Source organism: Pimephales promelas, chromosome 15 (genome assembly GCF_988280905.1).
Source record: "Pimephales promelas chromosome 15, fPimPro1.hap1.1, whole genome shotgun sequence".
Lineage (NCBI taxonomy): Eukaryota > Metazoa > Chordata > Actinopteri > Cypriniformes > Leuciscidae > Pimephales > Pimephales promelas.
The window spans coordinates 20,654,535-20,666,635 of NC_142783.1; the positions used below are offsets into that span (position 1 = coordinate 20,654,535).

General features: G+C 38.4%; 1 protein-coding gene across 1 annotated transcript in view; it reads left to right on the forward strand.

Annotated features, from left to right (window-relative positions):
* Positions 1-12,101, forward strand: part of ttc27 (tetratricopeptide repeat domain 27) — an 86,455-nt gene that overhangs the window by 39,468 nt on the left and 34,886 nt on the right. The window contains exon 10 of the mRNA XM_039669515.2: positions 11,527-11,640. Within this exon, the coding sequence (XP_039525449.2) occupies positions 11,527-11,640 (114 nt within the window). The remainder of the gene's footprint in view (positions 1-11,526; positions 11,641-12,101) is intronic.

Sequence of the window (12,101 nt, forward strand, 5' to 3'; positions counted from 1 at the left end):
TTTCAAACACTTGTAATGCTGAATCCATCCAGAAGATCATAAATGTCAAAAAAAAAAAAAAATAACAAAGTGCAGAGCATCTGTTGGGTCCCTGATAAATTTACAACACCCTTACCAGTAAAGAAATGAATGAACAGGCCGTTGTTTTTTTGGGAGGATGTTTGCTTGTAGGCTAAATTGTAATTTGAGGATTACCATGAAAATAGCATTGCCGCTGACATAGTGTAAAATATATATATAATAATATAATATAAAAAATGTATGTATTTTTTTAAATGGAATAAAAAGTAAATGATTAAAAGTGTTACTGACTGAACCAGATTGAACACAACTATGTTACCTGCCATTTTCAGTTTCTGTTTATAGGGTGATAAAATATTATTTGGACCAGAGGTCTGTCTCTCATTTTGTTGATCATTTGGGATCTTCATGTGGCTTTTCATTCACTCAAGGGTTTATGTGTCTGAAGCACCTGCCGTAATCGAAATGATATCATGGCGGCGCAGACGTGCACTGGCTCAAGTATTCTTATTGGCTTCAGGAGGGTTTCCTGGAAGGACTGGCTAGTTCAGGCTGAACTTGAGCTCTCAAACCTGTTTGGAAAGTGTAACCGTTCTGATTGAAAGCGGGTCGAACGCTGGGGTTAATTTATAGCCGTGGCGTTTATGTGACTGTCTAACCATAAATCTTTTAGTTCCACTAGAGCTTAATGACTTTGCCAGAGGCCTTGCTTTTCATGTATATCTCTAAATAAATACATGTTGAATTAGGTCTTTGCAAAACTTTATTACAAGATTAAGTCATCGTCTGTAGAGAAATTAATTATTTTTGTTCAGTTTGAACTGTTACTGTTGAGTTTTCCATTAGGAGCTACAGGATTTCTCTCCAAGTAAGATAAAGCACAGAAGGAAGAAAAGGAGTGTACCTTTAATCCAATAGACAAGGATGTAGTCCCTCCCGTTTATCTGAGCTGTTCTGTCGCCTTTGAAGACTTTTATATTGTATTTTTTTTTTGTATTGTATTATTGTATATTAATTTTAACATAAGTTTTTCATTGCTCACCAGTCAACTTGTTATAAAAGGGTTAGAATTTATTTTTGTCGTAATGGGAATTTTTCTCTTACGTCTTTCAGTTATCTCAAGGCAAGACCTCTTTTCCAACACTGTTCTGTTGCTCAGGGGTACATTTCGGACTAAAGACATAGCTCACCACCCTCTTGCCAACACTGAGCTTGTGTACATATAGATCACGCTGTGTCTGGGATTTCAGTCTTTCTGAATTAGCTGTTGTTCACTGTTAGGGACACTTGCCATTTCCAAACACCTCGAGGTGCTTGAGTCATAGCAAAGATGGTGCACCTTCAAAGCCGATTATTCATGCTTTCATTGCCAGCTTAAGGACATGGACGTTGGATTGGACCATAACCTCACAGGTTGTCTGCTGTTTAGTTTTCGCCATGGGTCTTTGTCAACATTGTTCACCTGAACAAATTAAAAAAAAATGAGGATTTTATGGTAGATTATCCAGCTAAAGCATGCTTTGAATGTTTAGTAAATTGTATTGAGTACCGAAAGGAGCACATGTCTTATGCATGAGCTAAAGCCATTGTGACATGACAGATTCATTCAGACTTCAGGTTAACTTCCTTGAAAAGCTTTAAAAATCTTAAGTCCTTTAGCCTTTTGAATTAATGTTGCTGTGATCAGATGTGTTCAGAAGTCAGCGATCAAGTGGTCTCAGTGCCAGTCAAAATTCAGAATTAAAGGCACACTATGCACTCTCTGGTTTTTTTGTAAAACAGTGACCTCTAGAGCCGCTGTGGTGTACTTGCACTGTCGTAAATAACCGTTATTCCCCTGTTACTGCATATACTGTCAAGTGCTAGACTGCTTTTTAATAATAAAGTTGCCTATCGCGTTTGCTGGCTTATAGCGTTTTTACATGATTTCTGCAAAATCAGAAGTAAATAGCCTATAGTGTATAGGCTACTGTATAATTTCATTCATGTTTTTTGATTGTAATGTTAAAATTACAAAATGTCAGATGACATCAATCAAGTTAAATGTACGTCGCATTATTTCATAACATTGGACGTTATGATTTAGACATGATTACAATTTATCATAATAGCAAATTGTGTTCAATTATTTACAACCTCTAGGCTTATATATGTCCTAATAATTATGTGAGATATTGACTATGTCCTCATGGTAATCGCAAGAATCAACATCAACAGCGTCAAGATTTGATTGATTCATAATCAACACAATTTGAAGTTACAGTCGGGAAGTGTACTGTTAGTCAGATAAACTTGATATAACAGTAACTTACACACGTCATAAGAAATCCGAACCAGACACAGGACTAAAGATACGTGATAAATACACATCACAACACCTGAGTTCAGCTGGCAAACTAGCTCTTGTGGCAAGCTCGGCAATAAAACATAACGGAAAAAACAACAAGACTAAGAGAAACGACTGTTTTTAGGAAGTCTGCTTAAAGCTCTGGTAATCGAAAGCTATAGACATGTGAGAATTATTGAACTGGTCTTATTATCAACAACGGATGAATGAACAGCACCGTAAAAAATTACATACCACAAGCCAGTGCAGCAACATACAATATAGAAACAACTAGTATACAAATACAAACAAGTTTATAAATAAGAGATTTACTTACAAGTCCATCAACAAGATCGCCAGGTCAGCATCGCAGTTACAATCCAGTGCTGCTTTTAAGCTCGCGCCAACGAGTGAAAGCCCGACCGAGTGGACTCTTGTCCGGTTTCTAGCACGGTCCGATTCTCTTTCCCTGTTTCGAAAGTAGCTTCATACAGTATGATGTTGTTGATGCGTGTGACGTCGTTGCCGTAAACCATTTCGTGATTCTCACGCGCTGTGTCAGGGGCGCCACTCTCAAACTTGCATGGCTGGTTTTTCCGGCGGCGTCCCCCCCAAGCTTTCCTACCAGGATGATTCGCCCTACTATGACTTTGTTAACCACCAAAACGACTTTGAAGCTGTTATATTAAGGTACAGATCTTGCATAGAGTGCCTTTAAAGAATTGGCTCCTTTTCTGTTTACGAGTGTTAATTTGAACCAAATTGGCTACAACGCATAGGAATTTGAATTGGAATTATTGGTAATGTTGTTTGCCCGATTACAGTTACAAAAATTGAATGTGTAATTCTTGCAAAAGTAGTTCCTAGAAATAAATTATTTTTCAAGCCTAGTCTATAAATGTATTAAATATAAAAAATATTTTATAATTAATATATAGGCCCATATATAATTATTTGATTTATCATAAATTATATTTGATTAGTATAGATTAGATAGCCTTTGTCAATATACACACAAATTATACAAGAAACCAAAATAAAAGTATATGTAACGTGGTTCAGTTGTTATGGGAAGGAGGTGGTGACAACTGGCAAACTTTCATCAAGTTTAATTATATAAAATAAACAAATACAAAATGAAAATATAAGGCAGTAGCCCGTCACGGAAGACTGCTGGCACACAAAAACAAAAGACGACTCACGGTAGAGATCCACTTGTCCGACACGACAGTCGTGTGTTGTCGCGACGCCTCCCCACATTTGTACTTTCAAGTTTACCTCTATGGCCGTGGTTTTGAGCCAGCAGACCTGCGAGAGACTTCCCCCCCCCGTCTCCATATGCTCTACTTCTATTGGATAGTCGTGGCACGTTCAACGGATTCACATCTATGTTGATTTAACTACAAGCAGTTGAAAGACGCATTTAGCTGTTTAGCCCCATAGACTTTCATTGTGTGCTCGCCCACAATCACCTTCAGTGGAATTCTAAAGGAACTGCAACCAAGGTGATACACAATAGGGCTAATGGGAAGTGCCAAGGCTCTCTGTTAGATGGGCTCTGTCATAACCAACAGGGCCTGATGCTGTTCATGGTGGAGGGCCGCGAGGCATGTTATTACGTCCACATGTGGGGACGATGATGCAGGCGGTTTCGGTTTGGCTAGCAGCGGCTTCCATCTCCCTTCCCCTGGTTTCGACACCAGTGTAATGGGCTTCAGTTGTTATAGGGAGCAGGTGGGAACCGGCGAACTTTCAACAAGTTTAATAATACAATAAACAAATACAAAATAAAAGTATTAGCCAGCAGCCCCTCACGGACGACTGGCACAGAAAAACAAAACGCAACATTGGCTAAGTTGAGGCCTGTTCCTCTCGATATGCACTGTTGTCGCTCATTTTATGCTTCCACTCCTCCATGAGAAATGCGAGACTGGTGCGTCTCACAGGTGACACTCATTATCACTCACGCCACTGGCCTCGCGCTGTCCTCTCACGTCCCTCGACCTCGTCCAGCTCGCCACAGTTTAGTACAAAAATAAACAGTTTTGTTGTCATATATTGCACTAAGAAGACATATATTGCACTAAACCTGTTAGTTGCAAAGTGAAGAATGATAAATAGTACCCTGCAGACTTTGTGTACAGCAGAGAGGGATCCGTGCATTTTAGAGTTCATGATGGTTATGGCTTTGGGGAAGAAAGATGTATTTGGCAATACATCATCTTTTATTTTCAGTCTCTAAAAATTCTGTCAACTGCCTCGTTTAAAAATGGACCCACAGTAAAATGAAGTGATCAAACTAACAGCGATCTGACTGGAAATTTGTTAAATATTAAAAGTTAATCTATGCTTAATGTTAGAATCACATGGATGGCAATGCAAAGATTACTAGAGTAAAGTTAGTGGGCGGGGCTAAAGAAGCAATGATGTAGAAGTAGACATTGATCTTCTGCTGAGGCAGTCTTTTATTGCATTTTGAAGTAATAATGTGACCAAATATGACTCAATCATGTGTGTTTAGCCAGCAGTCCTCCTCAGGTAAAACTGCCAGTGAAGAGGTATTGTATCAGAAGTGAATGTGATGTGATCTGGGAAAACCCGTCAGATGACACTCTGGTACCTTTTCAGTAAGGTCTTAATATAGATTGAATGTCAGTTTTTAGTCAAAATTGGGTTTTTATTATATTATTATTCTATAACATCTTTTTTATCATCTCTGAATATATCTTGGGAAATTTAACTAGTTTAGTGCAGAAAAATAGTGATTTATAATGGCCAGCTGAAAAAAAAAACGGCGTTTCTCCTTAAGAACACGCACGGCGGCAGAGCGGAGGGGCAAAAAGGCAGTATTTACCGTTTAGCTCTCCTTCTCTTAACACTACAATGCAGTTCAGCTATCAAAATAAACCACATAACAGAATAAAGTCCAGTCCTGGGTGAACTGGACTTTATTCTGAAAAAAGGCAATAAATAAAGAGTGCCAGTCGTCCCACTAACAGGACGTGATAGTTAATTAAACCGTTTTTTCTCAAAATTCCGTTTCTGAAAATCATAGTGATCAGCTGAGTTTAGATAACCATAACTTTTGTTATGGAAATACGATAAAAGAAATAAAAACAGATTTGGAAAGGGCTTGAACCCAGCTTTAATATGGTCCCACAACCTGTAATATGTCAAATTTCACCATATGGTGGGTTTTCCCAGATCGCATCACGTATAGCCATAGATAATAAACTTTTTTTTTCTTTCAACAGTTTAACACAAAACCCGTTCCTCGTGAAGTCATGGTGACGCATCACAGCTGTATTATATTTGGCTTTCGTTGACGGGTTTAAATGATATAATGCAAAAATGAATCTCTTTGCAGTCTGCGCATGGCATTATACTTGAGTCACCTGCTTCAGAATGAAATGGCACTTGAATTTTGAAGATAAAGATGTGGTCGATATGAGCTCATGTCTGACATTTGTTATTCAGGGAACCTTGATGATTTTGCACTGAATTTATAGCCTCCTTTTTAGGTTTTTTTCCCTAACAGATTAAATTAATGACCATGTAAATACTTTGCGGCAGCCGTATCGTGTTACAGTAGCGGCTCTGCTAATGGTAACTCTCTCTTTTTCATAATAGACATTGTGCAGATACACATTAGTGATCTGACAGTCAAGGACTATTTATACAGGCTCACAGAGAAGCTTTGGAAATTTAGAGTTGGTTCAAGATGAAATGGTAGGGTATTGTTTTCAACAGATGATATTCCTCACTTGCGTCATCTGTTTGGTAAGCCACCTTTCAACTAAGTGCTTCCTGAACAGTGACGCTGATGCAGGCTTTTGTGGTAACCGTTTCATTCTGATGGGCTAAGAAATATTGGCCCAGTGGCAACCGGCTACTTGTACTTGGATATTATTTATATGATTTGAGTTTTCAAATCTATCCTTTGTCAGCTTACTTTAAGAATGAATCTTCTCCCAGAGGTTTGTTTATTAAAATTAAAATTATTTGTGATTATTTATACAGTATCTAAAACTAAATGGTTATTTATTTATTTTATTGCATACCTAAACAAAATGATAACTTTGGCTCTGCTTCCAAGCAAACCATGTCGTCAGGGTCAACTATAAGTCACAACTGTCTAGATTGTAATCAGTTCAACACAACATTTACCAGTTTGTATAATCATTGTACTTTTGTGCCCCAAGAGAATTCAGTGTTGACGTAAATTGTCACAGAAAATGATCTAATATTCCCTCTATTGCTCAATTCAATGACATAGACTCAGAGTCTCTTGCTCTCCGGCCTTGCCTTCCACCACTTCTGCTGTATTTATATGAAGTACACAGTCCCAAGTGTATTGGAACTCAATGTTATATTGCTAGTGGTTTTGTTGTGATTAACCAGTAAAAAATAAAGACTGATTTTCAGAAAAGCGTTTGAGACTCAGTCATGCCTTCATCTTCTACAGAAAAAAACCTTAAGTCTTTTATTCCCAGAAATGAGGACATTTTGTTCTTTCTTTGTGTAATTAAAGTAATAAAGGTAAAGACGCGGACCACTGAACATCTCATTTAGGGGCCTCTTAAATTTTCCTCTCCCTCAATCTCTCATGGTGTCTCTCTCTCTCTTGGAAAGACCTCTGAAGACCTGTGCTGCTACTGCTCACATCTACTGTACTGCTCTGTCTTTCATCTTTGGATGGGTGTCTCTAAAGGCAGCCTGCATTGCTTTTATTAGTGATGTCAAGCTTCTCAGTGCCGCTCAAAGTCTTTTCATAATCTTATACATTTAGTAAGACTGGCCATTCTATATTTTTTTTTTGCTTTTTAAAGTACTCTTGATCAAAATGAGTTTACTTTGTTAGCGTACATTACTATTCTTGTGGGAAACAATGAATCCACGCAAGTTAATGCACAGAAAAAGAAAGAAATTGTAATCTGTATTCAAATTCTGAATAGTTGCTTCCGCTCTGGAATGGCGCCCCTTCCCTGATGAAGTCCAATTGGTGGCTTGGATTTAATGTCCTTAACCATTCTCCCTCCAACCATCAGTCTGCTATGAGTGAGGAATGGAGATGAGGTGTGCAAAAAAAACCTTTCACTTGGAAATACGTCACAGTTTGTTTGATTTGCAAAAAACGATGCTGTAAATGTTTGCTTAAATTCATCAGATGAAAAATACTTCCAAATTTTGATCTTTGAGCTGAGCGTTGTTGACAGATTCATAGAAAACATGTTTCAATTGTAAACGTAGCGCACGGCAGCACTGTGCTTCTTGTTCGTGGTGCGACCCCCTTTATAGTACAGCAAATTAATAATTTTGAATACAAAGTCACTTGCCAAGGAAGGGTAATGAATTACCATAAAGGACTGTTATAGTGATTGGTGAAAAGCATGTTATTGGCCTCATAATTTTAATCAATTTCATAACTTGATCTTCTCTTTGGAGACATGTCAGATCAATCCTGTCAAATCATCTACAAACCATCCCCACTTCTTATTGCAAGCTTGCATTCAGATCTGCCTTATCCAATCAACAGTCGATTTATAGAACCAAGTCCTTGCCCTTCTTTCTATCGTTTTCTTTAATCAGATTCACTCAGATATAAGGAATCTGGAGTCCGGTATAATTATTTTCTGCAAAAACTAACCATACTCTGATTTTAAAAGGCTTTCCCTCCCATTTCCGAGCCCTGATACTGTTACCATAGCAACAGGTTTTTCACAGTGGCAAAAGCGTGTGGAGAAGAACAGAGGTACAATTCTGGATGGAGTGGGAGTGGTCACCAGCCTGAAAAGTTTCTTGGTGATTTCTTCTTCCCCAGGGAAGGAAGCTGCTTTGTGATAGTCATCTTGTTAACTTGGCATTGCAGTGAGCAACAAGAACTCTTAGGGTGGGAATGTTTTGTGCAACCCCCAAGTACACAAGCACAATTTGTATACCATGCATGCATACAGTACATACATACACACACACACACACACACAGTCACACATACATATATTTACAGTGCATTTCTCTCTTTTGTGTCTATTCTGTTTAATGTATGGCATAAAACAGTATGGCATATCCCCGTATGGCATATTCTTCTGTGCTAAGAACAGTCTATACTTCCTCTACTTTGTTAGGCTTTGTCTTGGTATCACACTCAAAATCAGGCGTGTTGAAATGATATCCATCTTCAAACTAAATGGAGACTGCTTACTTATCTCTGGAAGTCCACTGCCTTTACAACACACCAGCATTTGGAGGCTTCCTCTCTCCCTGACTTGTTCATCAGTTCAACTGAAGCTGTATGCTTTTATGCTTGTTTTGTAGGTGTTTCTGGAATTTTAATACGATTTTGTGCATGCCAATGTAGTTATGAGTTTTGTCGTAGATTCTGCCTGACCTCAGGCAACGCTGCTCGTTCCTTGACCCCCTCAGGGGTCTTCTGTTATCAGGTTCAGATCTCGGATATGCACCCTGGGTTATGCTCCTCTGAAAGATAGATAGATAGCACACACTTCGAGAGAACTCAGGAAGTTTTTCTGGGAAAAACACAAAATAATCCGGACATTATCAGCTTGAATTTCCAAAAGATGAACTGCCAAAATGCTTATGTCACTAACAATTTCTGCCCCTCCATTTGATACTTTCAGCCCATTGGGAGACAGCCAAAGTGTCTCTGTTATTCATTATGTTCATCAGCGCTTCAGAGACAAAGCCAAGTTTATTTTATTGAAGGATCGTCCAAAAATGACAATTGAGATCTTTCGGGCTCAGTACCAAACCTTAGTGAGGGTCTTGATATTAGTGTATAGAATATATCTTCAGATTTATCATTCTTTTCTGAGAATCTCAATTCTAAACACTTCAAATTGTTGTTTTTTTTCTAGAACCATTGTTCCTTTATGATTTAGATAAATCTGTTGTCTATCAATAATTTGTATCAATAACCCACCCCATACTGAGTTGAATGCAGTGCCCCTTTGAATGAGGCCCCTTATCTGTTATGATACATGCCATAGCTCAAGTGTCTTATGAGGCAGCAGAACTTTTCTGCCTACTGTTCAGAACAACCTTTGTATTGTGAGCTTGCCAAATATGCCTAAAAATGGAGTCTAGGTAGGCAGCTCAACTGGGCACTGTAGTCTTCCTGGAGCCCTTGTGTCTGTAGACACATTTGGGGTGAGGCCTGTTACAGTAAGGGTGAGTTTAAATATAGATGTTTCCACACAGATAAATACAGAACCCCCCAGAGTACAGTACACTTAACACACAGTGAGAAAATGGCCCACATGAGACTAGTATGTGTCTTACAGAAACATTACCCCCCAGCAGGGCCCACAACCATTTTTTTTCTCCTCCTAAAAATAAATCAGCCACCATAGTGCAAGTTTTTTTAAGACAAATTCAATGTTAGTAGCACATTTAAATGTCACATGACTTGCAGTAGTTTCTGCATCATTTTCTAACAATATGATTCAAAATAAGTCAGTACTCAAGATGTCAGTGCTTTTTCTGCATTTCCAATTACATCATTACATTTCAAAATCTCCCCCCACTCTCCCAAACAATTTTAAGATAAATATTTGAAATGGGGAGGATGAGGGTGAGCAGCGTTTCACAGCATATCTGATCTTTGAAGTTAAGAAAGGAAGATGGGAGTGCTTTGATGTGAATGTCAGGTTTAAGAGCAGGAGTTTGATGAGTCAGGCTTGAAGTCCCCATAAATCACACTGAACCTTCCAGTGCTTTTTTTTCCTTTCCTTTCTTCCCCTTTGTAGGTCAGAGGACCGAAGTGGTGTTACCCTTTCCTGTAATAAATGCTTTAAGGGGAGGAGGCCAGACATAGTGCTACACACACAAGATTCGTGTGTGTGTACACACAGGAACTGACCTTTTGTTCGTTTACTACATAAACTCCATTACTCATACTCTCTCTTGCTGTCCAGGAAGACCAGAAAATATAGATATGTATATGCTACAAAAATGGAGAAGATCATAACTACGTGAAAACACTCACAGGTCTGACAGCAGTTGACTATCTGACAGTGGTTCAGTATTGAGTTACTGTGCTCCGGATAGACTCACCTCTTATCATTGCTGCTGTGATCTCATGATCTGATCTCTGCTTCTGCCACTAATTCTTCTGCATATCACACAGCCTCCAAATCATTTGTCCTTGGATTCCAAATGGCAAATTATCTTGTTTTAAGCATTTGTATCAACCAAATAAGGAATATTTCTGGCACTTCAGGTGCTCCAGGTACTAGTATCAAGTGAGCTCTTAAGTCGCATTGACTCTGAAATGGCTGCTTATTTAAACTAATATTTAATTTCATATTATAAAGAATCGAAAGCGCATCAATTTTGAGTAGATATGACTTGGTCTCTTTATCATAGTGAGTGTAAGATGACAGAAAAGGCTATCTAAATGTGTTCATTTTTTAAACACACAATTATGTTGTGATGCGTTAATTACTTGTAGCATTTACTGTGATTTTTATTGATTGGTTTAGTCATTTGTGTATGTTTTTTTTCATTAAATTTGTTTAAATATATTATCCATTGGTTATTAGTAGCCATAACACAATTATTGCCTTGTCAGTATTAGCCAGGATTTTTATATTCATGCGTCCCCTGTACTAGTTAGTCAACAAATAACATGGCCAACAAAAACAAATAAACATCAAGATTTTAGTTTAATATGTAAATGTTTGCTCAGTTGTTTAAATTGCCTTAGCGTTTAAAGCCTTATCCTGAGTCCAGATGTATATTTCTTGACTGCCTTGTGCGGTTTTAAATAGTGCATCTGAGACGCCTCATATACTTTAATTCAGCATTGACGTGTCGGTCGTGCTCCAGTTAAGACAGGATGCTTTTCCAGTAACGTGTGTCGGAAAGTATTTCCATCTGAGTCCTCTGCCCCTCGCTTACCTGCCTCTCTTCTGATGTGATACAGGCCAGTGAACGCTCACGTCTCTGTATGCAGTGGGCGGCATGTGTTTGTCAGATTGTACGCTATAGATTCCTTTTTTATTTGTATGCTTTCTCTCACTATGGTTAATGTGCCGGAAATCTGTCCTCTTGGTTTGTGATGTAGTTGCACATATGATTTCATATTCATGAAAGTGGGACATGAAAAATCTGTATGTCACCATGAGGGATATTTTCATCTCTTTCTCTCTCTTCCGCAGTGTTTGCTGTCTCAACCAAAGTTCTGGGCAGTAGAAGTGACATCACTGTGCCTGAGGACTAAGCTGGAGAGAGGAAGCTCACGGAGAGTTGAACGTGCCATGATGCAAACTCAGGTAGAATGTCTTTCAGAACACATATCCATTTACACTCAAAGAATGTGTTCCTCATCTAAATATTATCATAAATAATGGTACAAATGCAGTCTATGTGCTACATGTTTCTTAAGCACCAAATCAGCATATTAGAATATTTTCTGAAGGATCATGTTACACTGAAGACTGCAGCAATTCACCATCACAGGAATACTTTTATTTTCGATCAAATAACATAGACAGACTTTATAAACATAAAATCTTACCAAATGCAAATTCTAGTGACTCTGTCATTGTTTTAGCCTGAGGCACTACGAAGGGGTGTACAATTCTTCTCTTTAATGAGCTGAAGGGTAGTGATTACTCAATGTAATGCTTCCAAAATATTATAGTACCCGGAGAAATGAGATCCCAGATTTCCTCCTGTTGTTGTTGCTGCATTTGTGAATGAGAAATGGACAGAACAGCCCGAGGGAGAAGAA